The 21,339-nt window shown below is 52.6% G+C and overlaps 1 protein-coding gene across 4 annotated transcripts in view; it reads right to left on the reverse strand.

Moving 5' to 3' along the window:
* Positions 1-7,709: 7,709 nt before the first annotated feature.
* Positions 7,710-21,339, reverse strand: part of MORC2 (MORC family CW-type zinc finger 2) — a 37,036-nt gene continuing 23,406 nt past the window's right edge. Inside the window, exons 10-27 of one of the 4 annotated variants that reach the window (XM_028146733.2) lie at positions 20,732-20,811; positions 19,965-20,047; positions 19,360-19,445; positions 17,899-18,039; positions 17,647-17,801; positions 17,405-17,533; positions 16,882-16,987; positions 16,442-16,574; positions 15,567-15,641; positions 15,104-15,475; positions 14,462-14,593; positions 14,004-14,058; positions 13,457-13,598; positions 13,112-13,348; positions 12,922-13,015; positions 9,176-9,355; positions 8,444-8,506; positions 7,710-7,984 (exon numbers count right to left, since the gene is read on the reverse strand). In XM_028146733.2, coding sequence (XP_028002534.2) covers positions 7,916-7,984; positions 8,444-8,506; positions 9,176-9,355; positions 12,922-13,015; positions 13,112-13,348; positions 13,457-13,598; positions 14,004-14,058; positions 14,462-14,593; positions 15,104-15,475; positions 15,567-15,641; positions 16,442-16,574; positions 16,882-16,987; positions 17,405-17,533; positions 17,647-17,801; positions 17,899-18,039; positions 19,360-19,445; positions 19,965-20,047; positions 20,732-20,811 — 2,332 coding nt within the window. In that variant the 3' untranslated portion in view covers positions 7,710-7,915. Of the gene's footprint in view, positions 7,985-8,443; positions 8,507-9,166; positions 9,356-12,921; positions 13,016-13,111; positions 13,349-13,456; positions 13,599-14,003; positions 14,059-14,461; positions 14,594-15,103; positions 15,476-15,566; positions 15,642-16,441; positions 16,575-16,881; positions 16,988-17,404; positions 17,534-17,646; positions 17,802-17,898; positions 18,040-19,359; positions 19,446-19,964; positions 20,048-20,731; positions 20,812-21,339 lie in introns of all 4 variants that reach the window. The other 3 variants (XM_028146732.2, XM_028146734.2, XM_008142423.3) reach the window with 3 other exon arrangements.

Here is a 21,339-nt window from a genome sequence, read left to right on the forward strand (position 1 = left end):
ATACTAAGAAATACAATTTTAAATAACTCATGTATCAAAGAAGAAAATGAATATAAATAAAAATAAATCACTCAGGTTTTCGGTTCTCAGCGCCTACAGAAGCTGTTCACACTACACTGTTTAAGATAAAGTTAAAAATTAAGCCCAGCTGGTGTGGCTCGGTTGGTTGAGCATCATCAGGAGGTCGCCAGTTCAATTCCTGGTCAGGGCACATGCCCACTAGGGGGAGAGCAGGAGGCAGCCGATAGATGTTTTTCTCTCATTGATGTTTCTATCTCTCTTTCCATCTCCCTTCCTCTCTTTTTAAAATCAATAAAAACATATTCTTAAAAAATTAAAATACCATATAGCAAAACTTGTAGGAAAGTACATGAGTACTTTCAGGGAAATTTATAGCATTAAAAGCTCACACTATAAAAGAAGAAAGGATAACAAAATAACGAGCTAAACATCTGAGTAAGAAAATAAATATCAGGATAAATTCAAAGGAAGGACAAGAAAGGAAATAAAAATCAGAAATAAAAGAGAAAACAAACAGAGAAAACCAAGAAAGCTGAGGTTGATTCTTATAAAAACTAAAATTGACCAACTTTATTGATCAGCAAGACAGAGAAGGGGAGGAAGAGAAGGAAAGAGGGAGGAAATGAATGAACCAAAAAACAGTATCTGGAATGAAAACAGGAAATTAATACAGATGCTGCAAACATTTTAAAATGATATTATGAACAACTTTGTGACAACCTTATTTGAAAACCGACAAAAATCCTAGAACTAATGTAACTTAAAACTGACTAAAAAAAACCCCAGAAAAACCTAAACAGAATTATAACCATTTTTAAAATTTAAATCAGTGAAAGATCTTCCCTCACACATATGCACACAAAACTCCAGACACTGATTACCAAGAAATAACCAGTCTTACAGAAACTATCAAACCCTCCAACCTAACGATGTTTACCTTGGATAAAGAAGAGGTGGCACATATGTACAATGGACTATTACTCAGCCATAAGGAAAAGAATGAAATCTTACCATTTGAGACATGGATGGACTTAGATTCTAAGATGGTCTTAGGCTCTACAGCAGCGGTTCTCAACCTGGGGTCGCGACCCACAGGTTGAGAACCGCTATCAGGGTCGCCTAAGACCATCGGAAAACATAGATATTTACATTACGATTCATAACAGTAACAAAATTACAGCTATGAAGTAGCAACGAAAATAATTTTATGGTTGGGGGTCACCACAACATGAGGAACTGTATTAAAGGGTCGCGGCATTAGAAAGGCTGAGAACCACTGACTTAGAAGGTCTTGGGCTAAGTGAAGTCAGTCAGAGAAAAACAAATACCATATGATTTCACCTATATGTGGAATCTAAAGGACAAAATAAACAGAAACAGACTGATACAGTGAACAAACTAATGGTTGCCAGAGGACGGTGTGAAATAAGAAATATAAATTGGCCCTGACTGTGGATAGAGTGTCGGCCTGCGGACTGAAGGGTCCCAGGTTCAATTCTGGTCAAAGGCATGTACCTTGGTTTCGGGCACATCCCCAGTGGGGGGTGTGCAGGAGGCAGCTGATCGATGTTTCTAACTCTCTATTCCTCTCCCTTCTCTCTGTAAAAAATCAATAAACTATATATTTTTTAAAAAGAAGTATAAATTGGTAGTTACAAAACAGTCACAGGGATGTAAAGTACAGCACAGGGAATACAGTCAATAATATTGTAATAACTATGTATGGTGCCAGGTGGGTACTAAATTTATGGAGGGATCGCTTCATAAATTATAGAAATGACTAACCAGTGTGCTGTACACAGGAAGCTAATGTAAACTAATACTGAATGTCAACTGTAATTGAAAAATGAAATTTAAAAAACAGGAGGAAACTACTGCCACACTTTAAAGGCCATTTGCCAAAACCAACAGCCGACATCCTGCTCAACTGTTAACAGGTGATTTCCATCCACAACACACGTGGCTTCCAATCCACCTCAGAAACAAGACAGGGATAAGAGTTTAATTGCCAGCACACCAGCCGTTAAAGTGGTATCCTGGCAAACAGGCACGCTGTATCTACAAAACACAGGCTTGTTTTTAAAACTATCCGAGTTCATAAGATAGAAAGTAGATTATATTAAATCATCAGCTTTTTTCTGTATTAACCATCAGGGATAGAGATGGAAAAAATACCCCATTCACAATAACAAAAACCATAAAATAGGAGTAAGTTTAATTAGAAAATTATAGAGCCCATATAGAGAAAGTATAAAATCTTATTGGAGGATCTAAAAGAAGCCTAACAAATGGAAACCATTTTTACCGTCTGGGGAGCTTTAGGATCATAAAAATGTCAACGCTGCCAAAATTTACATCTAAATTTAATGCAATTATTTAAATCCCAATAGGATTTTTGGTTTTGGCAAGAATGGGAGAGAATTGAATAAAGTGATTTTTTAAATTTCATGTGAAAGACTACATTCTAAGAATAGCCTGGAAAAGTATTTTTCAAAGAAAAATAGGAGACTGACCCATCTAGATGCTCCTGGTGCCCAAAATTCTAGTTTCAGCTAGAACCTCACCCCTCACGTTGGAATCGCCTGTCCAACTAGTAACAGGATGCCTCCATCGGCATGTCTAAGGGGCATCTTAAGCCCAACAGGTCCAAAATCAAATACAGTGACCAAGGTAGTTCATTTAACAAACGAAGCTGGCGCAAGTGGACTTCCATTTTGGGGGGAAAAACACACAAAGCTTGACTCCTGCCTTACCTGCTTATACTAGATACATCCCACAGGGAGCATTGGCGCAACATTCTAAAAACACTGCAACAAAATGTAAGAGAATGTTTCAGGGTGGTGGTGGGCAGGGCTTTTAAAAGCATGAAAACCCCCAAAAAATGTTGACCTTTCAAGAAACACCACACACCAAGCCAAGAACAACCAGCAAAAAAGGAGCCCAAGCTATGAAACCCGGAGGCCTCAGTGCAGAGAGGCCCGCGGCCACGCCTTCAGGGAAACTGACCTGGGCACGCGCTTCAGCCTCCTTCCCGGGTCTTCCGCCCGCAGATGTCCGCGCACCCGCCGGAAGGACATCCCCGCAGAAAGGCTTTCTGCAGTGACCCCCAAAAGTTGGAAAACAACCCGGGGAAAAGGCTTCATCTGCGCTCGGGCTGAACAGGCCGACTCCAGGGGGAAATTCCCCCCTTTTCTGCTTGGGGTGTGAGCCAGCCATCGGGCCGCAAGGCCTTCCACTCACCCCTGGGGTCAGGCCTCCTCCACGGGGTGCGGGGACCTCGACGTCTGGCCCTGTGGTCCGGCCCGCACACCTACTCCGCTCACGTTGCTCTCCGTGCACCAGGCTGGGGCGTGGACGCCGGCCCATCAACCACCGCCACGTGGGCCGGCTCGCGATGCTCCCAGGGCGCACGCGCAGGACGCAGCTGCACGTGCGCGCGGGGCAGGCACACTGCGCAGGCGCCATTGATTGTGCAGTCACTTCCAGGGTCCGGAGAGGGCGCTGGCGGCCTGGGGGAAGGCCGGCGCCCTATCCATAGGGCTGAACGTTGGATCCCCCCGAAGCCTCTGGAGAGAGTGGCCGGGCCCTGGCCGGGCCTGAAGCCAGCCCTCAGGCTCAGGTGCTCTGGTCCGTGATTTAGCAGGAGGAACTCAAAACTCTCTCCTTCTGACAAACATGGCTGTCAACCAGTGCGGCCCCCAGGCCGGCTGGTAGCAGATGGGTCTGTTGGGCACAGCGGAGGGGAGTGAGAGCCCAGAGCTGCACTAGAGGAAAATGGCTGCAGGGAAGGAGGGACAAGTTCAGCGTGTGGCTTGGAGCGGCCTCAGCTTCCCGACACCTGCGGCTGCCGGGGCGGGCAGTGGTCCGAGAATCCCAGGGAAGCCGCCCAGCAGAGTGGACAAGAGGAGGGCTGTGTCCCCCGGCCACTCCCATGGTACGGACTCCCTACCCTCCAGGCCTGGCTGGCAGCCGCTGAGCGTGCCAGAGCCCGAGCGGTGCCACAGGCGACCCCGCGGTGCCACAGGCGACCTGCAGCGCAGGCCCAGGAGACTGGATGAGCCTCCTCACCTGGGGACACTGAAACCCGCCAAATGGTCAAGCGGCCACGAGGATGGCTATGGGGTTGAGGGAGCAGCTGAGCAATGGAGACAGTGAGTCTTGGAGACAAAGATCGGGGGCTGGGGAAGCAAGGGGCTTTGGGCCACTCACTATTCCGACTTCAGTGCCGCCAACTCCAGACGACTGGCAGTCTGCATGGGCCTCTGGATAAATTTCAGGTGCAGAACTGGCCCTGTGCTAAGTAAGCTGGGAAACTACCACCCGACCCCTTTATTTCGAGAAGGATTGGGGAGCAGGATGGGCAGTGATTTGCCTGAAGCCCTAGTTGGGCCTGGCACATTCCGAGCTACCAGATGCTCGTCAGGGAGTGGGATGTGCCTTGCCAGGCCCTCTGTCCGTCTATCATGCTTACTATGGAAATGGCTCGCCCAGCAGTGCTGAGAATGGGCAGTGGGGAACGCAGGCTCCGCCCCTGGCCAGCAGTCTTTATCTGCTCGGAACCAAGTGCAATGTGGTCTCTTGGTTCCCAAGGAAGCCTCCAGGGTTCCATCTCCAACAAAGGCAGCGCCTCCAGGGGACCCGGGGTGTTTCCGGGACCTTGGTGACTGCCAAGAGCTCCCTTCCAGCCCAGCCCGGCTGCAGAGCCACCTTCCAACAGGGACCAGAGCCAGCGGAGGCACCAGCCACGGGGCCAAGCCTGTGTTCTCTGCACGTGGCAAGTCTGAGCTTTGATCAGTGGTAAACACTGCCAGGTCCTGGAGCTGAGACCTCCTGGCCCGCGCACAGGTCTGAACCTGTAGACCTGGGGAACTGACCAACAAGAGCCAACACGCAGTGTCATGCCGATGGACGCCAAGGAGAACCCAGAGTTTTCCTCAGCCTGTTACTAACCGTACCTTTTAGTAAACAAAAATGTCAAACCCTGGTCCCGATCTGGCAATAAACACAATATTGATCCTAAAGTGGGGTTTTAATCCTGAATCCATGGGACACTCGGGTGGAGGGGGATCATGTAAGGTGACCATTTTACTGAGGGCTTTGTCCCCGTTCGTCATCTGATTCCTAAAAACTGGTTTTAGGGGGGGAGAGAAACGTTCATCTGTTGCCTCCCATACATGCCCGAGTGAGGATCAAACTCACAACCTAGGTTATGTGCCCTGACCGGAACCAAACCCACAACCCTTTGGTGCAATGGTACGACATTCCAACCCACTGAGCCACACCAGCCAGGGCTTCATCTGATTTTTTGTAAACTCCTTTGTAGAGTCCCTAACCCCAAATTCAGAATTGCAGCCCCGTGCCAGAAGAGAACTACAACTGGACAACGAAGATGCTCAATCTCACTAAATTAGTTCAAACCAACTCAAAAATCCATCCCTTTTTACCTTCCAGGTTAGTAAAGGAGACTGCGGAATGGAGATGGTAGATGCAGACATGTGTGTGGGAAGTTGAAATTGGAAGTCTTTTCTGGAATGTATCTTAGAATTTTTAACATATCCACCCTCTGACAGCCATCTCTCTTTGGAATTTACCCTATATTCAGACCGGTGAGTTAATGAACACACACTCCTCACAGCACTTTTCTTAAATGCTTCTAAATAGGGGACTGTTAGGTGACAGCACATCCAAGTCAGTGCAGTGCTATGTGGTTGTTCAGAACAGCCCCATATGGGCTATTCTGAAGCCGCTTCCAAGACACACTAAGTGGGAACGAGAAACAGGGCAGGGTGTGTGCGCATACGTGCTCAGGACGGGTACGGTCTCCGAGAGAAGTGGGGATCAGGGTGGAGGGAACCTTGCTTTTCATGGCCCAGCCTTTTGTACTGTTTAATGTTTACCATGTGCATGTGTCACTTAAAAAAACACTCAAGGAAGCTCGCCCTCCCTCCCCGACTCCTTAAAACCAAGCGCTGCTGCACTCATCCATCTTCCGCCTTGAACGAAGGAAGGATCCTCCTATCAGCCAGACCATCTCCCTCCTCCCAACCGGGCCCACTGCGTTTTATCTTCTCACCAAGAATGGCGGAGCTCTCCTGGGAACGGGCTGCCGTCAGCACAGTGGGCGCATCCAGAAGTCTAAGGTACAACGTTAAAGAAATTCCGTGTCTGTGGGTGTTGACGCTGAAGACATAGCACAATGAAGATGGTAGGGATGAGGAAGAATATGAAGACAGTTTAAAGCCATCGTGGTAGGAAGAAGAGGAGGACGGCACTAGCTTTTACCACGAGAAGAAACAGACCGAGTTCAGGAGGCTCACCAGTAGAGTTTATAGTATTGCACTTTGTTACAGTGTGTAAATAAAAAGCTTGAGTATTACCCTCTGGTAAAAACCAACTTCCTTCTAGATTAGAACAGTAGGCTGGGGACAAAATGGACCAAATGCTGCCTGGGGTGGAGAGAGAGCACTGGAGCAGGGAGGAGTCACCGGCTCAGAAGCCCGGAGCTCTTAGAAGCCAGGGCCACTCTCGGTGGCATTTCCCAAACAACCCTCCCCCCCCCCAGGGTTGTGGTTTGGGGACGCCTCTGGCCACGCGCACGAGAGGACAGACCCCCAATTCATGGGGCCTGCTTCCCTCCCCAGTCTTCCCAGCCCTATGAGACCTCAGGGCGGCATGGGAGCCAGCACTGACACGGGGTGGGTAAGTGCCGGTTTGAATCACAGACCAGTGGTGCATGGCCTTCAGAAAACCCTAAGTCTCCAAATAGAGGGGAGTGAGTGGGGGGGGTTGGAGGGGGGAGGTGAAACCGGAACTTTTCCATTAGCGCTTAAAGAGAAAACTCAGCAACTCCTGCCTTTGTATTGGACCCCGAGAGGCTGCTGGAGGGACACAGCTATATGAGGCTGCGACTAGACAGAAGGGAAGGCATGTCTAGGAGGGCCCACTCTCTGTGCCTGTGGGCAAGTGGGGCTCAGAGACCCCCTTTTGTCCGCCCCATAGCAGGGGCCTTGCTGGGTATGAGGGGGGGGGCGGGGGGGGGCAGGCAGAAAGGACCCATAAAGGAAAAAGCAGCAACGGGCTCTCTAGACCCTGTCCCACCACAGACGGAGGCCCCACCACGTCAGTACCAGGAGCTCTTTACACACAAGGTCCTTCCCTAAAAGAAACCCCGAGGAACTCCAACATTTGGGGTGCTACCCAGGCCCTCAGTGCGCAGTGTCCCATCTGTCTTCTCTTCAACCTCCAGATACTGAGGCGGGAACCTCACTGTCCACTGAGGAAGTCATCCTGCAGCGGGAACGTGGTGGGGGGGAGGCTGAATGAGAGGGTCTTTCTTCCCAAGCTGTTCAGACAAAGGCACACCAAGGTGACAGCTGCTCAGGCCAATACACCCCTGACCCGACAGGAGCCGCTCGGAGCCGAGCCTCCTCCTGACCCACGGCCCCCTTAGGGGTCCCCTGGATCAGAACCCCCAGGGGAGCATTCCTCTGGGGGGCTCTCCCTCCTCTGCCCCTCAGATCCCACACGGCTCATCTTCTAGGAGAAGCCAGCCCCGCCCGGAGCCTCTGCGGCTTCCAGGTGCTGGACTTCACATCGCGAGAGCCAGGAGCCGAGAGCGGCTCAGGCTGCACGTTCTGCGTCTCTTTGCCCCAGAGCCACACAGAGAAAGGACAGTCTCACAGCAGGCGCAGCATCTCGTTTCTTTTAAAAAATAAATATTTATAAACTTAGGGAGGAAGATTCAAAGAATCAGAGTGTTTTTCCCTCCAAAAGCACAAATGTCCCAAGTGAGCCAAACAAGGAAAGTCCACCAGCCCCCTAACGAGACAGCCCCGCCCACCGGGAGCTCTGCCCGAGGCAGGCGCAGGGGAGCCGGCCTCTGGCTCCGAGCCCCTTAGTCCCCCTTGGTGATCAGGTCTTCGATGTAGGCATCCAGCTCGTCATCTGTATTGATGTCAATGTCCTGAAACAGAGCAGGGCAGGGTCAGCTGGGGGCCATAAGGTGGTGGGGGGCCTGCCTCCCCACCCTTCTGTGGGGCCTGAGGAGTCCCCTCCTCTCCCCGCACCCGCAGCTGTTAGCCCTGTCCCCTCTTGATCCCCCCCCCCCCCCCCCGCCGCCCCGATCCTCTGTTCACAGATGATGCCCGGGTTTCTTCCCTCGGCCCCCACTCCACCCCAAGTTCCAGGTTGCGTAGACGTGTTGCGGGCTTCCCGGGCTCAAATAATCCACAACAACACAGCTAGACCGCCCCCCCAAGTGTCCCCTCTCAGTACAGGCCACCACCTTCCCTCCGCCCACAGGCTCAGGACAAACCACAGGAATCACCCTTGTGTCCTCCCTTTCCCTCAGGTATTAGCGATCTGCCCACTCCCTCCCTCCTCACTGTCATCATCCAAGGTTAAGGCCGCCAGCATCTCTCACCCAGACAACTGTGGGAACCTCACTGGCGTCCCGGGTTCTAACCTCTAGCCATGCCAGGCCCTCCTACAACCAACCAGAGTAAGTGTCTTAGAGTGTAAACTGGATGATGCCAGTGACTTCCCACCTCTAAGGCCCCACCTCGACCACAGCCCACACTCCTGCCTGAGGGCGGGCCCCGGTCCGTCTCTGCAGCAGCACTCACACTCGCTCTTGCATGACTGGTTCCTTCTCAGCTCAAATACCTCCTCAGAGAGACCACCCTCAAGGCCCGGGGAGGTGGCCTCCGTCTGCCCTCAGTCTGCTTCCTGCATCAGTAATTCTAGCTCCCCCTGGAGGGTCGGGCTGTGAGGGGGGACCTTGGCTCGCCTCTCGGGTTGCCCGGTGCCCTCAGGGCGCACTGCCTGGGTGAAGGACTGAGACCCTACAGGGCTCTCCACTCTGGGGCCACCCAATCGCATCTGGGCGTCATCTGGGCAAGTGAGAACTTCTATTTCATGGCTGGGAGGAGTCTCAAACGAGGCTGTCCGTCAAAATGTCTAAACAAGGGCAAAGTCTGATACCGTGGGTCTGGCTGGGAGGAGGCCCAGGCAGCCGCACCACCTCAGCCCTCCTGGTCAGGATGCTGTGCAGCCAGGGTTGAAACCAGCTTCCTGCGAGTGGGGAGAAGGCAGCGAGAGGTGCCCACCCCCCGCCCCGCGGCAATGAGAGAGCTGCCTGGCTCACCTCCTGCACCTTTTGCAGGAGAGCCACGATGTTGGTCCTCAGCTTCTGCAGCTTCTCCTCCGTCTCGCGGAGCTTCTTCTCGGAGGTGCGCAGGCTCTCCTCGGAGGCCTTGGCCCGCGAGTCGGCGCGGCTCTGGTAGGAATGGCACAGGTTCTGGAGCCCCACTTCGTACTGCCTGAAGTACTCTTTCTGTGGGGGGGAAGCCAAGGGGGGCGCATGAGCTCACAGGGGTCCCCAGGGCCCTTTAAAGGAGCACTGGTTTCCCAGCGGGCTCAGCACAGGGCTCTGAACCGGAAGGGGTGTCAGACACAAGGGCAGGCAGGCTCCGGCTCCGGAGCAGAGACTGCGATGCCATCTCGTGGGGCCGCCATGAGGACAAGGACGGGATCGCACAGGGGAAGCACTGAGCACAGTGCTTTCGCCCACAGCAAGCCACGAGGAATGTGAGGGGGGATTCCTCCATTTCCCAGGGGGAAAGGACACGGTCACTGTCCCCGCTCAATCGTGCCTTTCCGACTTCACAAAAGCCGCCCGCAATCCGCGCCAGGCCACACCCCACAATGTCGGACCCAAATTCTCTTCTCCCCATTTGAACAGGCCCAGCAGCAGCTCCGATGTGCAGCCTGTTTATGCAGCATCAGCCTTTACTACCCTCCCCGAGCCCTGGCACTCCCACAGGCTGGGCAGTGATGTGAAGAGCAGTCTTGGGGGGCATGAAGCTTTCCAAACCTTTCCAAGGCCGCAGAGCACTTGTTTCAATGAACCACCAATGGGATCTCAGTGAAGTCCCTTAGGCAGGATGTCTTTCGGCTTTATTCCTTCTCTAAGTTAGACTTACAGCATGATTTACTCGTAAGTCACCAAGCAAGATAAGGCCATTTTAATGACCACGAAGTCATAACCAACAGGTCCCGCCTGACCAATACAGTCTCACCATCTAACCTTTCTTTCTTTCCAGGAAGATGAATGAAGTACCTAGCACCACTGGGTGGCTCCTGAGTACTGTTTGTTTTTTAATCCTCTATTGATTTTAGAGAGAGAGGAAAGGAGAGGGAAGAAGAGGTGGAGGGAGGGAAGGAGGGAGAGAGAGAGAGGGAGTGGGAGAGAGGGAGAGAGAGACATATTGATGTGAGAGAAACATTGATCGGTTGCTCCCCGCCCCCCATGTACCCCGACCAGGAATTAAACCCACAACCTGGGTAGGTGCCCTGACTGGGAACCAAACCCGTGACCGAGCCTTTGGTGCACCGGATTACGCTCCAACCAACGAAGCCACACCGGCCAGGGCCTGACTGCTGTCTTTGAAAAGCATCACTAAGTATCCAACCGTGTCATTCACCGGACAATCTAGAACATCATCCTATTCAACCAAGACGGCAAACGAAGCCCCAAGTTCTACATGACAATTACACTGGCAGCACAAAATACCCGTTCCAAAGTATTAAAGTTCAGTATATAAAACCTTGAGCCTGACTGGGGTTTGTTAGTTTTTTAAATGTTTATTTTAAAGTAATTATAGGTTTCCAAGCGGCTGTTATATTACCGAATGTACATACACTTGAATCCAGTATCTGCAGGACCCCTGTGGCTTTGTGGACTCCTGGTCCAGCTTGGTGGGAAAAACGACCACCACTTAGACTGACAAGGACATAATGAACACTAGACTGTTGTGTCCGACAATAAAAAAACTAAAATGTGAGCTATTAGGCATTATATCAGAGGACAGGAAGTGGTACCCCTCCTTCACAGAACAAGCTAACAGACTCTTGCAGGCTCATCCGCTCCTGCTGGCTGTTGGGGCTGGAGCAGCTGAGCCCACTGCAGAGCTCCCCCCGCACCAGGCTTTGCTCTGAGTTTGGCAGCAACTTGAAGCTAAAGCAACGAATCTGACTGACAAGATGTCGGGCCGACCCAGCAGTCCTCCCGGCTGTTTGTGCCTGGGATCTGCAGGGAAGGAGTTACGGCATGGAGCCTCCCCTGAGGCATTCGTAAGGGTCAGCATCTTCTAGCCTCCGCGTGGGCACCACCCCTCACCTCACAGGGAGGCTGGACGGCACGGTCAAGAGCAAGAGCACCTGGCTCCAATCCGGGCTGTACCACGACACACTTCACCTCCTAAAGGCTTAGTGTCTTCAAGTCCTAACCTCATTTCCTTTTTTTAAAGTGGGATGAGATTAAGCCCCATATTTTTAACTTTGGAAAAGCTCATCAAGAACATGGCTGCCACATGAGGCCCATCTTGAATACACTCATCTTGCAGTTTCAAGTCCAGTTCTCTAGAAAACCACCCTAGAAACCTTAGCTGTTCCCCCATGAAACAGCCCCCTTGATGAGGGTCACTCCCAGATCCCCAGATCCAGCCCTGACCTTCCCACCCCCAAATGCTATTCCCCAGTCTCCACCTGCCCATTGGCCGTCACCAGAAATTGTAGTGCCAGTACTTCGGCCCAACACAATTAAATCTCCACTAACCACCTTTCTCTGGTGACAGCCCTGCTTTCTGTCCCAGGTAGCAGCTTTGTCACAAACCGCCAGTTCCCTCAGACTCGAGACACAGGAGGCACGTGACTGCTCTCCCCTACTTGCCTCAGGCAATGACCAGTCGGTCCACGCTCTGACATGGCCTTCACCTGCTGTCACTCCCACCACTCCGGCTTCCATTCCCTTCCCTCACTTCTGATCTTCACAACTGGACCAGCCTCCTTGCCCTGCATCTCCCATCCACCATCCTACCCAACAGGCTGTTACCCTCTCAGGGCAGGGGCAGCAGACTACGGCCCAGGGGCTAAATCAGCTTGTTGCCTGTTTTTGTAAATAAAGCTTTATTGGAACACAGCCATATCCCTTCCTTTACAATTGTCTATGGTGGCTTTCAGGCTACAATAGTGGAGTGGAGTAGCTGTCAGACGCTATGTAGCCCACCAAGGTGAAATACTTGCTACCTGGCCCTCTGCAGAAAAACTGGGTTGACCCCTGCCCTAGACATGGTTTAGATGGACAACTTCATCAGCTCAACCACTTGGCTGGCTCTCCCATGTCATACAGAGTGTGAGCCACTGTGCTTTACGACTGGACATTCCAGACGTATCATATACCCTTGCTCTCAGGCCCCCTTCCTCCCTAAATACTCACCCCCCCGCCCCCATCTGCTGCCTTGACCTCCCCCACATGCCCTTTCATCCCTGAGCCTTCATTCACACAAGTCCCCCTGCCACTCTCCGCCTCCCCCCGACTGCCCCCTTCCACAGCATTTACCGCCCTCCGCCTCACAGCCAGGTGCCCGGCAAAAACTCCGGTCTCCACCGACTCTTAAGCCCGTGGAAGCAGGACTCTTGCTGCTCCCTCCCAGCAAGGAAGGGCCCCTCAGGGGAGGCGCCACATCAGCATTCGCTCGGTCAAATAAGACTCGGTGCTCATTTCCACATCACGAGCTTCTCTACAGCCCTCTGAGCTCAAGTTCTTCGCTGTCGCCTGTGACAGGTTTACCCCCGCTGCCCAGGTAGAGGAAGAGATGTATTCGTCATAAAATGTCAGACCAGCCCTACTGTGCGTCAGTGAGGACTCAGGCCAGGGTCTCATGACACCAGAGTCATGTCCAGCTAAGCCCCTTCTTTCCCACAGGGTAAAGGCTCCTCTCCCATCTCTTAGTGTGAGAGAGGGAAGATGGCCGGGAGGCACACAGCTGAGAGCTGGCAACCACCACAAGCACCAAGGGGGCACGCAGCGTGCAAGATCAAAGGTCAGGCCAGACTCACCAGAGGAAAGGATATCAGCTCATCTGAATTCATAGCACTCAGCTCCTTTTTGGAGATGGGGAAGCTTGGAGGCAGGAAGTACCGTAAACAATTCCTGAACAAGAGAGCAGGCGGGGACAAGGAGTCAGAATGGCGCGGAGAGGCGGAGAGGCGGAGAGCTGCACTGGCCCCGGAGCAGGACGGCACGCACCGGAGGATCTGGACGAGCAGGTCGACGGTCTCGTGGTTGGAGCTCGGGGCGGTGGTGTCAGGCTCAATGCGGACGCAGTCAGAAGTGGAGGCGTCGGTCACGGCCACAGCCGGCTGGGCCTCAACCGGCGGGGCCCCTGTGGACTCCTCCTCACCCCCATTCTGCTGGGTGTCCGGGCTCTGATACTCCGGGGAAGGGGGCTTCATCAGCCGCACATCCTCACTGTCTTTTTCCACCCTGGAGAGGACACCGTTTCTGTCACGTGTATCCCCAGCTCCCGGGAGGGGATACAGCCTCCCCTGCCCTGGCCACCGCTGTCCACCCAGCCTCTTCGAGGGGCATTACCAGCGGTCTCTTGGTGTTGTGTCTGTGGGCACATAGTCAAACTTCACCTTCCACCGCACCACATGCTTGCCTGCCTCCACAGCTGTGACGCGGCCGGTGTACCACTCCCTGTTCACACGCACCTCCACGTGCAGACCTTTATCTGAGAACGGGATGGAGCAGTCAGAAAACTGACTCGAGTCCCCCACTCAGTCAGACACCTCGAGAAAGGTCATCCCAGGACTGGCAGGGACAGGAACTCCTGGGTGCTTGTCCCCACTATGCCAGGGACATGGGCCCAGTGACCCTGGTCTCCTCCCCCATCTGTCATAAGAGTGCCACAGAGCAGCAGGAGGAGTGCCAGAGTGAATGCCAAGGATTTCGTGCTAAAATGCACCCAAGGGTGTGCTTTCTTCAGCGTTCTTCTAGGAATTGGACTTGAAACCACTGGAGCACCAGAGCCCAGAGCCAGGGGAGCCTCCATGAGCACTGAGGGTAAGCGGCTGCTGGCTGAGGCACCCCACTTCCCGCCTCCCCCACAGGCAGCCAGGCATCTCCCTCCACTCACCTTTCTGAGCCTTCTTGAGGTCAGCGGAGTCCTCCTCCTCAGCACTGTCGGACAGCTACGAGGAGAACAGAGTGTTAGAGCCCCTGAAGAGCAGGCTTCTGCATGGCTGGCTGCCCAGGGTCATCAGCTGTCACCGCCATGCTGATTTACATGGCAGTTTAAATCACCAGGACTCGCTAAGTGCCACTTATTAAACCCCTAGCTTAGGTGTCTATGCTTCTGTCACCTTTATAAACAAGACAGCGGGCAAGGGGCAGAATGCCATGGACACAGAACCCAAGGGTTTTAAACCTCCCTGATTCTGTGTCAACGTGACCTCAGACCTAGGACTCAGTCTCCCTCAGGATCCTACCTGGCACACGTTTCCATCATCTTTGTAAACTGCTCTCTGGAAGGCTCACGTCACAGCGCAAACGGAGCCGGTGCAGACTGCTGAGAACTTCACCTCGACCACCTACCTCACTCAAGTCCTTCTTTTCCTCCTTCACAGTAATTTTGCCCCGCTTGGGTCTCTCCCTCCTCCTCTCAGCCTCTTCCTCAGCTTCCTCCTCGTCAGAGGCATCGAGACCCCGCTTCCGACCAGGGGTGGCCTAGAGCAAGAAGAGGGGGAAGAAGAGGAGCCACGTCAGTCCTTGACGTGCAGGAAGCTTCTATCCGGCCTAAAGGAGCTTCAGCCCGAAGCTTGTATGCTTCACCCTCTCCACCAGGGCGAAGTACACCTGACATTGCTCAGTATAGAGCAAGCAACTCCTGGCCCTGTGCCCCCGAGGACCTGAGCTCAGAGCTGTCACCGGGGAAGGCTCTCAGTTCACGCCATCCTGGGCCAGCTGTGACCTCCCTGAGACACAGCACCCACTACCGAGCTCAGCGAGACTGTCTGTCACCAGACCACAAACCTATGCTACAGCATGAGGAGCCAGTGGAGGCAATTCCAGTCTGTGGCAGCCCACACCTCGGAGGGAGCAGTGAAAAGCTCCCTCAATAAACAGAGCTACTTGCTCTGTGCCCCTGAGCAAGTCCCTTCAGCTATGAAGACAGTGACTGCCCAGCTCCACTCCTACCCCCGAGGGGCTGGGGCTGGAGGAGAAGCAGCATCTCACCGGGGGAGGTTTACTAGGCGGCTCTGGCTTCTTGACCACCGGCATCTTGACGGCTCTGGGGGTGGGGACCTCCCGAGGGCTCTTGGAGTTGGGCAGTAGAGATGGTGTCAGCGGCTGCACCGGAGGGGTGGGCCGAGGCGCAGTCTTGACTGCAGTGTTAGCAGGCTTTCGGGGTGCTTCGGGGGGCTGGAGAAGCCTGGATGTACAGGCCTCCTCCCGGGCTGCCAGGGCAGGAGGCTTTGGGGTGCTGTTGATGACAGGAGCCTTTCTGGTTGGCCTGGGAGGGTGAAGGGCAGGGGGTCTGCTCGGGGCATTCTTGATCACAGCAGGTAAAGGAGGTGAGCGAGGACGCTGAGGTCTGCGTGCAGGTTCCTAAAGGAAGCCCAGAGAGAGTGAAAACCCTGGTCCTAGCGCACGACACCTGAGGAAAAGCCCCGAGCCCCGCTCCTGCCCTGGGCCGTACCTCGGGGGAAGGTCTAGTGGTTACTTCCAGCGGCAGCTTCTTCAGGTCAGCTTGGGAGCGGATGGGTGTGGTCTTCTGCAGGACAAACGTGAGGATCGAGTTGTTTACCTATCTTGGCACACTCGGGCAAACCCTCTTTGGACAGTGGGGAAGGAAACCTGGGCCACAGCCCTACTATTGCACGCCTCCCATTCTCACTGGGAAGACCCCAAAAATACACAGACACTGTAATTATGCACTAAAAATAGGTGTGTGTATATACATCATAAGATATCATAATCTTCATGTTTCTATTAAAAATACCTATGTACAGCCCTAACCAGTTTGGCTCAGTGGATAGAGCACTGGCCTGCGGACTGAAAGGTCCCAGGTTCGATTCAGGTCAGGGGCATGTACCCTGGTTGCAGGCACATCCCCAGTGGGAGGAGTGCAGGAGGCAGCTGATCGATGTTTCTAACTCTCTGTCCCTCTCCCTTCCTCTCTGTAAAAAATCAATAAAACATGTTTTAAAAGAAATAAATATATATATGTATTGGTGTGTATGCAGGCAGTTAAAAAAAAAAAACTGGAAGGATATGCAGTTAATGATTGCTACCTCTAAGGTAAACTATTCCGTTTCTGGAGCTTTAAAACATTCATAAATGAACTGGACCACTTTGTATATATAAATAAAACAGTCTGAGTGTCTAAAAGAATAACCAGGGCATACTTGAGAACCAGGGTGCCTGGAGATTGGGGCTGAAAAGCTTTGGCAGTTCTCTGGGTGAGTGGGGAGTGAAACTGAGCCTGAGGGGACGGGGGGCCACTGAGAGGCCCTGTCCCATCTCAGACAGACATGGCACGGTCTTGCTCAGCCCCTGCCCAGGACCACGCACCTGCAGGGCCTCCAGCTTCTCCTGCTGCTGGCGAATTCTCTCCGTCAGCTGCTTCTGCTTCTCTTCCTGTGTCTTCAGGTCCTTTTTCAATGTCCCCAGGGGAACCTTCTGCTTCTGCTCGGAAGCCTCACACCTGTACAGAGAAGGTGCTGAGGAGGCCGTGGGAAAACAGGCTCCAAGCAGGGCAGGGCCCTTCCTCCTCAGCCAACTCACACCGCCTTCATCAGAGCAACCACCTCAGAATTCCCAAGTTCAAGGCGTTAGTACTCACTGCAGGACACACCTACATTCTTATTTCTGGACACTTACTACGAGCAGCAAGACAGATGGAAAGATGTGAGCACCGATCTCAAGAAGCGTAGCGAGTTATTTACCCAGAGAGTGGAAAAACACGGTGAGAGGATGGAGACACCACAATCCCATTAGAGAAAAGTGCTCACCGGTCCTGCTCGGGATCAGGGTTCATGGAGCAAACCCAGGTGTCAGGAAACTCCTTTTCCACAGAATGCAGCTGGAAGGGGAGGGTCCGCCACTTCAGACACAAATCTGTGACACAGAAATCACAGCCCCACCCAGTCAGCCACACCCACCAACAGGATCCGTGGTCAGGCTCCGCCCAGCCAGGCCCACGCACAGATGACCCTGACTTGCCATTCAGAGTTTCATTCTGGCTCCAACTGTGCCTTTCTAACAGAACAGTAACCCTTCTCAGGGACAGTGACACCAGCAAGGATGGGAACTTCCTATCGCGGACTCTCCACGCCCCCAGCCCCTCTCCCTCCTCCAGGCAGAACTCAGCACAGCCCTAAGACTTAGCTCCCAAGGCCAGCACTGAACAGACTCATATCCCCAGTGGGACTATAAGACCATGAATGTCAGTCCAGCCAGAAGGCCAGCATGGGGACAGAGGGTCATGGACTGTGACGGGAAGGAGTCAGGAGAAGTTGTGACCACCGGACTCACCACACTGGATGGTGGTAGGGATTTCCATAGACCTCCGACGTTTGTAACGCACATCACTGGATGGGGGATGGTTCCAGTTGGCAGAGAGGTAGCCAAATTCATCCCAGAACTTGATGATTCCCCGCTGGGCTGGAAGGCAAACACCCACACATCTTGTTAGAAGGCAGCCTCTCCCTCTTCCTAATTTCACCCCCTCACGCAGTGAGTACCCTAAGGCTGGAGGTGAAGAGAAGCGGCATTACCAATGGCGATGTCCTTCCAGTACTGTGCCAGGTGATCGCCCATCGCCCGCAGCAGGTGCCGGTACTCCTTGGCATCGGCAAAGTCCTGCTTGTTGTGTGTAGGCTCCAGGACCAGGTAGGGCACATCAACGACCCCAACAACCCCGCCACACGCCCTGCAGGGAGAAAGCAGACAAAGCCCTGTCAGCCCGCTGGCCGACACCCTCCCAGCATCGGCCCTGGGCATGGAAGCTCTCCCGGGGCAGTACTCACATGCCCCCTTCCAGCTGTGGTCCCACTTTCTCATACATCTTGATCAGGCGGCTGCAGTTGTATATGAACATTCCATCCAGATCTCGGTGTTCAATGTTGACTCCAAAAACAAAATTCAGTTCCTTAGGTTCCTTAAGTGCTCTGAGAAGAAAAATGATAAATTCTAGTAGACCAACCCAAATACCATGGTGTTTAAGATATGTTAAGCTTAAACTTGAGACATATTTAGCAAAAAGCTTTGTTTTCATTCTTTTATTTATTGATTTCAGAGAGGGATAGAAACATCAATGAGAGAGAATCATCAATCAGCTGCCTCCTGCATGCTCCCTACTGGGGATGGAGCCCACAACCCGGGCCTGTGCCCTGCCCCAGATTCAAACCATGATCTCCTGGTTCATGGGTCAATGTTCAACCACTGAGCCACGCTGGTGGGGCTGTGTTTTCATTCGATGTGTAACCTGCTAGACTTGATAGGGACCAACACTGTACAGTGACTCTAAGCATCCCTTATGAAAAGCACACGACTCTGGCCTTTGGGAACAAAACAGAGCTGTGAATGAGACACTGTGAAGCTGCTGCTCCATGATGAATAAACACAGGTTTTCTGCATGCCTCCTCCACTAATGTGACAGTAATAACTTCAAAAAGGCAAAAATTCACAATGCACAGGCATGTGACAGGAGAGACCATCATGTGATAACTGTCACAGTATCTCAGAAGCTGCAAAGCAGGAGGAGGAGCAGGGGGCAAACTCAGGAAGAAACCTGGAACCTAGGCCTGTGTCAAGGAGCCAAGAAACAAGCCAGGAATGAACTCAAGGCCCAGAGCCCAGAGAGGCTCCAGACCCAGAGGTGGGACAGAGAGAGAATTAATGAGCCAGGACAAATGCCCATTCAAGATGAAAAAGATCCAAAACTCAATCTACAGAGTTATTCCACAATTGTCACCAGGGATAAAAAAAATTAATAGTAGTTATTAGCACCAGGTGGTAAAAGTACAGGCACGTGTAAAACATTTTTTAACGTCCTATATATTACAAGTTTTACACAATTAGCATTTTATGTACTATTTAAATGAAGGGGTGGGGGGAGGAAAGGAAGAGAGGAAATAGGGAAGGGAGACAAAAAGGAGAGAGAGGGAGGGTGGAGGGGGAAAGAGAGGGAAGGAGAGAGACACAGACAGACAGACAGGTGCCAGTGAGAAAGGTTTGGTGTTCAATTCAAGGTGTTGGCACGCCCTGCCTTTTCCTAGCTCAAAAAGAACTGAGCGAGGAAAAACCGTTCTCCTGCAGTGGACATCTGACCAGCATTTAAGATTACAACATGAATGGTTTTCTCAAAGCAATCTTTGTGACAGAACAGCAACCTTGCGGGGTGGGGAGGGATTCCTCAAGCTCTTTGTCAACAAATAGTACAAAAGTTCCATAATTTTAAAAGGTCAAAGGCCAGTCCTGGCACTCACCGCTGCTTGGCATCCTTGATCCGCTTCTTGACATCAGCTTCTCTGCGCATGGTGATGGCTGTGTTCTGCACCTGCCGCAGCATCACCTGGGAACAAACGGCAGCACCAGGTGAGGGGCGGTGCTCCGGCCTCAGCAGGAAGCACGGTAACACATCTAAAACTTCCCACTTCCTATCACATGGATGCAACACACCTGGAGATTTATTTATTTTCTACAGAAATGGGGACAAACTCAAAAGCTGTGTTTCCCCTGACGGGGCTTATGACAACTGAAAGTCTACTGAGGTGTGTCAGACCGGGAGATCAGAGAACTGCTCTGACCGTACTGCTGTGTGACCTGGGACAAGTGCTTTTTTCATTTCATTTTCTCTTTCCATAAACTGAGGATACCAACAGTGTCCGTCCATACCTCATATGGTTTTGGGATGTTGAAATGATTAGCCAAGGTTTTACCATACGGTGTGTTCAATAGTGGTATGGAAACATCATCCCATTTTTCAGCTTTAGGGCAAGGGGTTCTTGACTGTTGTGGGCTGAGCAAGGCCAGCTGTGGGACGCTACGGCCAGAAATGCTAGAGGACAGCTGCACAGGGCTGGAGCCTTACCCTGGAGTCCCGTGTGAGGTCTCCACCCAAGCGTAGCTCTAATGCCCGCGCTTTGCTCTCCGCCTCCCGGGCCTTATCTTCAGCTGAAACACAGAAGAAACCATGATAAGGAATTCAAAGGCTCAAAACTCTTAGTAATCCTCTTGGATCCCACAGTGCAGTTCCCACTGGACAAGGGTGGTGGTGTGTGCGTGTGCGCGTGTGTAGGTACACACTGTTGAGGAACAGGTGAGCTGGTGAGCAACTGCCCTGCTTGGACTGCATAGTCAGTTCAAAAAGGAAAATCAAGGACTCAAGGAAATGGTACTACTTACATGTGAAACATGCTTTTCAAACTTTCCAAATGAATCAAAACGGGTCAAAAACTGCCAAAGGCAACCCAAGTTAAACCCTCGGCAGAAGCTAGAAGCTATTGAGTCCTCAGCCAATCATTCTCCATTAAGCAGCCAGGAAACCCTGCTATCCGGACAGACCTTGAGGTTTTTGCCCTGGAGTCATAAACACCAATCTCACAAACATTGAGGCCAGAGGGCAGTCTGGGATTCTTCACTCTGGGCAAGCCCAGCAGTTGACATTGTTTTAGATAAGTCCCTTCAAACAGTGCAGGGAGGGGAGAAAAACTGCTCAGAGGACTGGCCAGCACGGGGAGGGCTGCAGGAGGAGCTGCCCCAGAGGGTTGGATGGAGCTTTTTCCTAGATCTTGCTTTGGCCATAGCTGCGTCCCCACGGGACTCCCATCTAACCCCGCCCGCACAGGGGGACATTACCAATCCGTGCTACGTGCTCAGCTTTCTTCACTTCCTGCTCTGCCCGGGTCTTGAAGCGGCTGGATGTGTACTTGTACATCCTGGATGGGGAAAAGGCAGCCTCAGGGTCCGAGGAGTAGGGGCAGGGTGGCAACCCGAGCAGCCAGGAAGCACCCCGACTTCCGGCTTCCTCCCAAGCTGCACTGTCCTGGCCCTTCATGGTGAACCAGAGCCAAGCTTATTTCAGCAAAAAGACTCAATTCTGTACTCTACTTGCCGCTTGCCTCCGGATGCAGTTTGATAAGCAAGCTCACTGCTCCCTAGATGTTACTGATCCCACCGCATAAACAAACCTCAGCCACCAGCCAGGGTCTTTGCTTTTCTCCTGTGTAGTGTGTACAGGCCCCGGCCCTGAAGCCAAGAGGCTCCAACAGCTCACTGTGCCAGGCAGGGCAGCCTCCACGTCACCGAGGGCGCTCACACTCAAAGAGCTTTGCCAGCCCCTCTCCGCAGCCCTTGGCCACCTCTATCCCTCCCCCAGGACCCACAGTAAATCACAGGCAGCTTAAAGGCCCTAACACAGTCAACACTGTCAGAACCTGTCGTCTAGCATCTCTCCAAACGCCCTA

Source organism: Eptesicus fuscus, chromosome 23 (assembly GCF_027574615.1).
Source record: "Eptesicus fuscus isolate TK198812 chromosome 23, DD_ASM_mEF_20220401, whole genome shotgun sequence".
In the NCBI taxonomy this organism is placed as follows: Eukaryota; Metazoa; Chordata; class Mammalia; order Chiroptera; family Vespertilionidae; genus Eptesicus; species Eptesicus fuscus.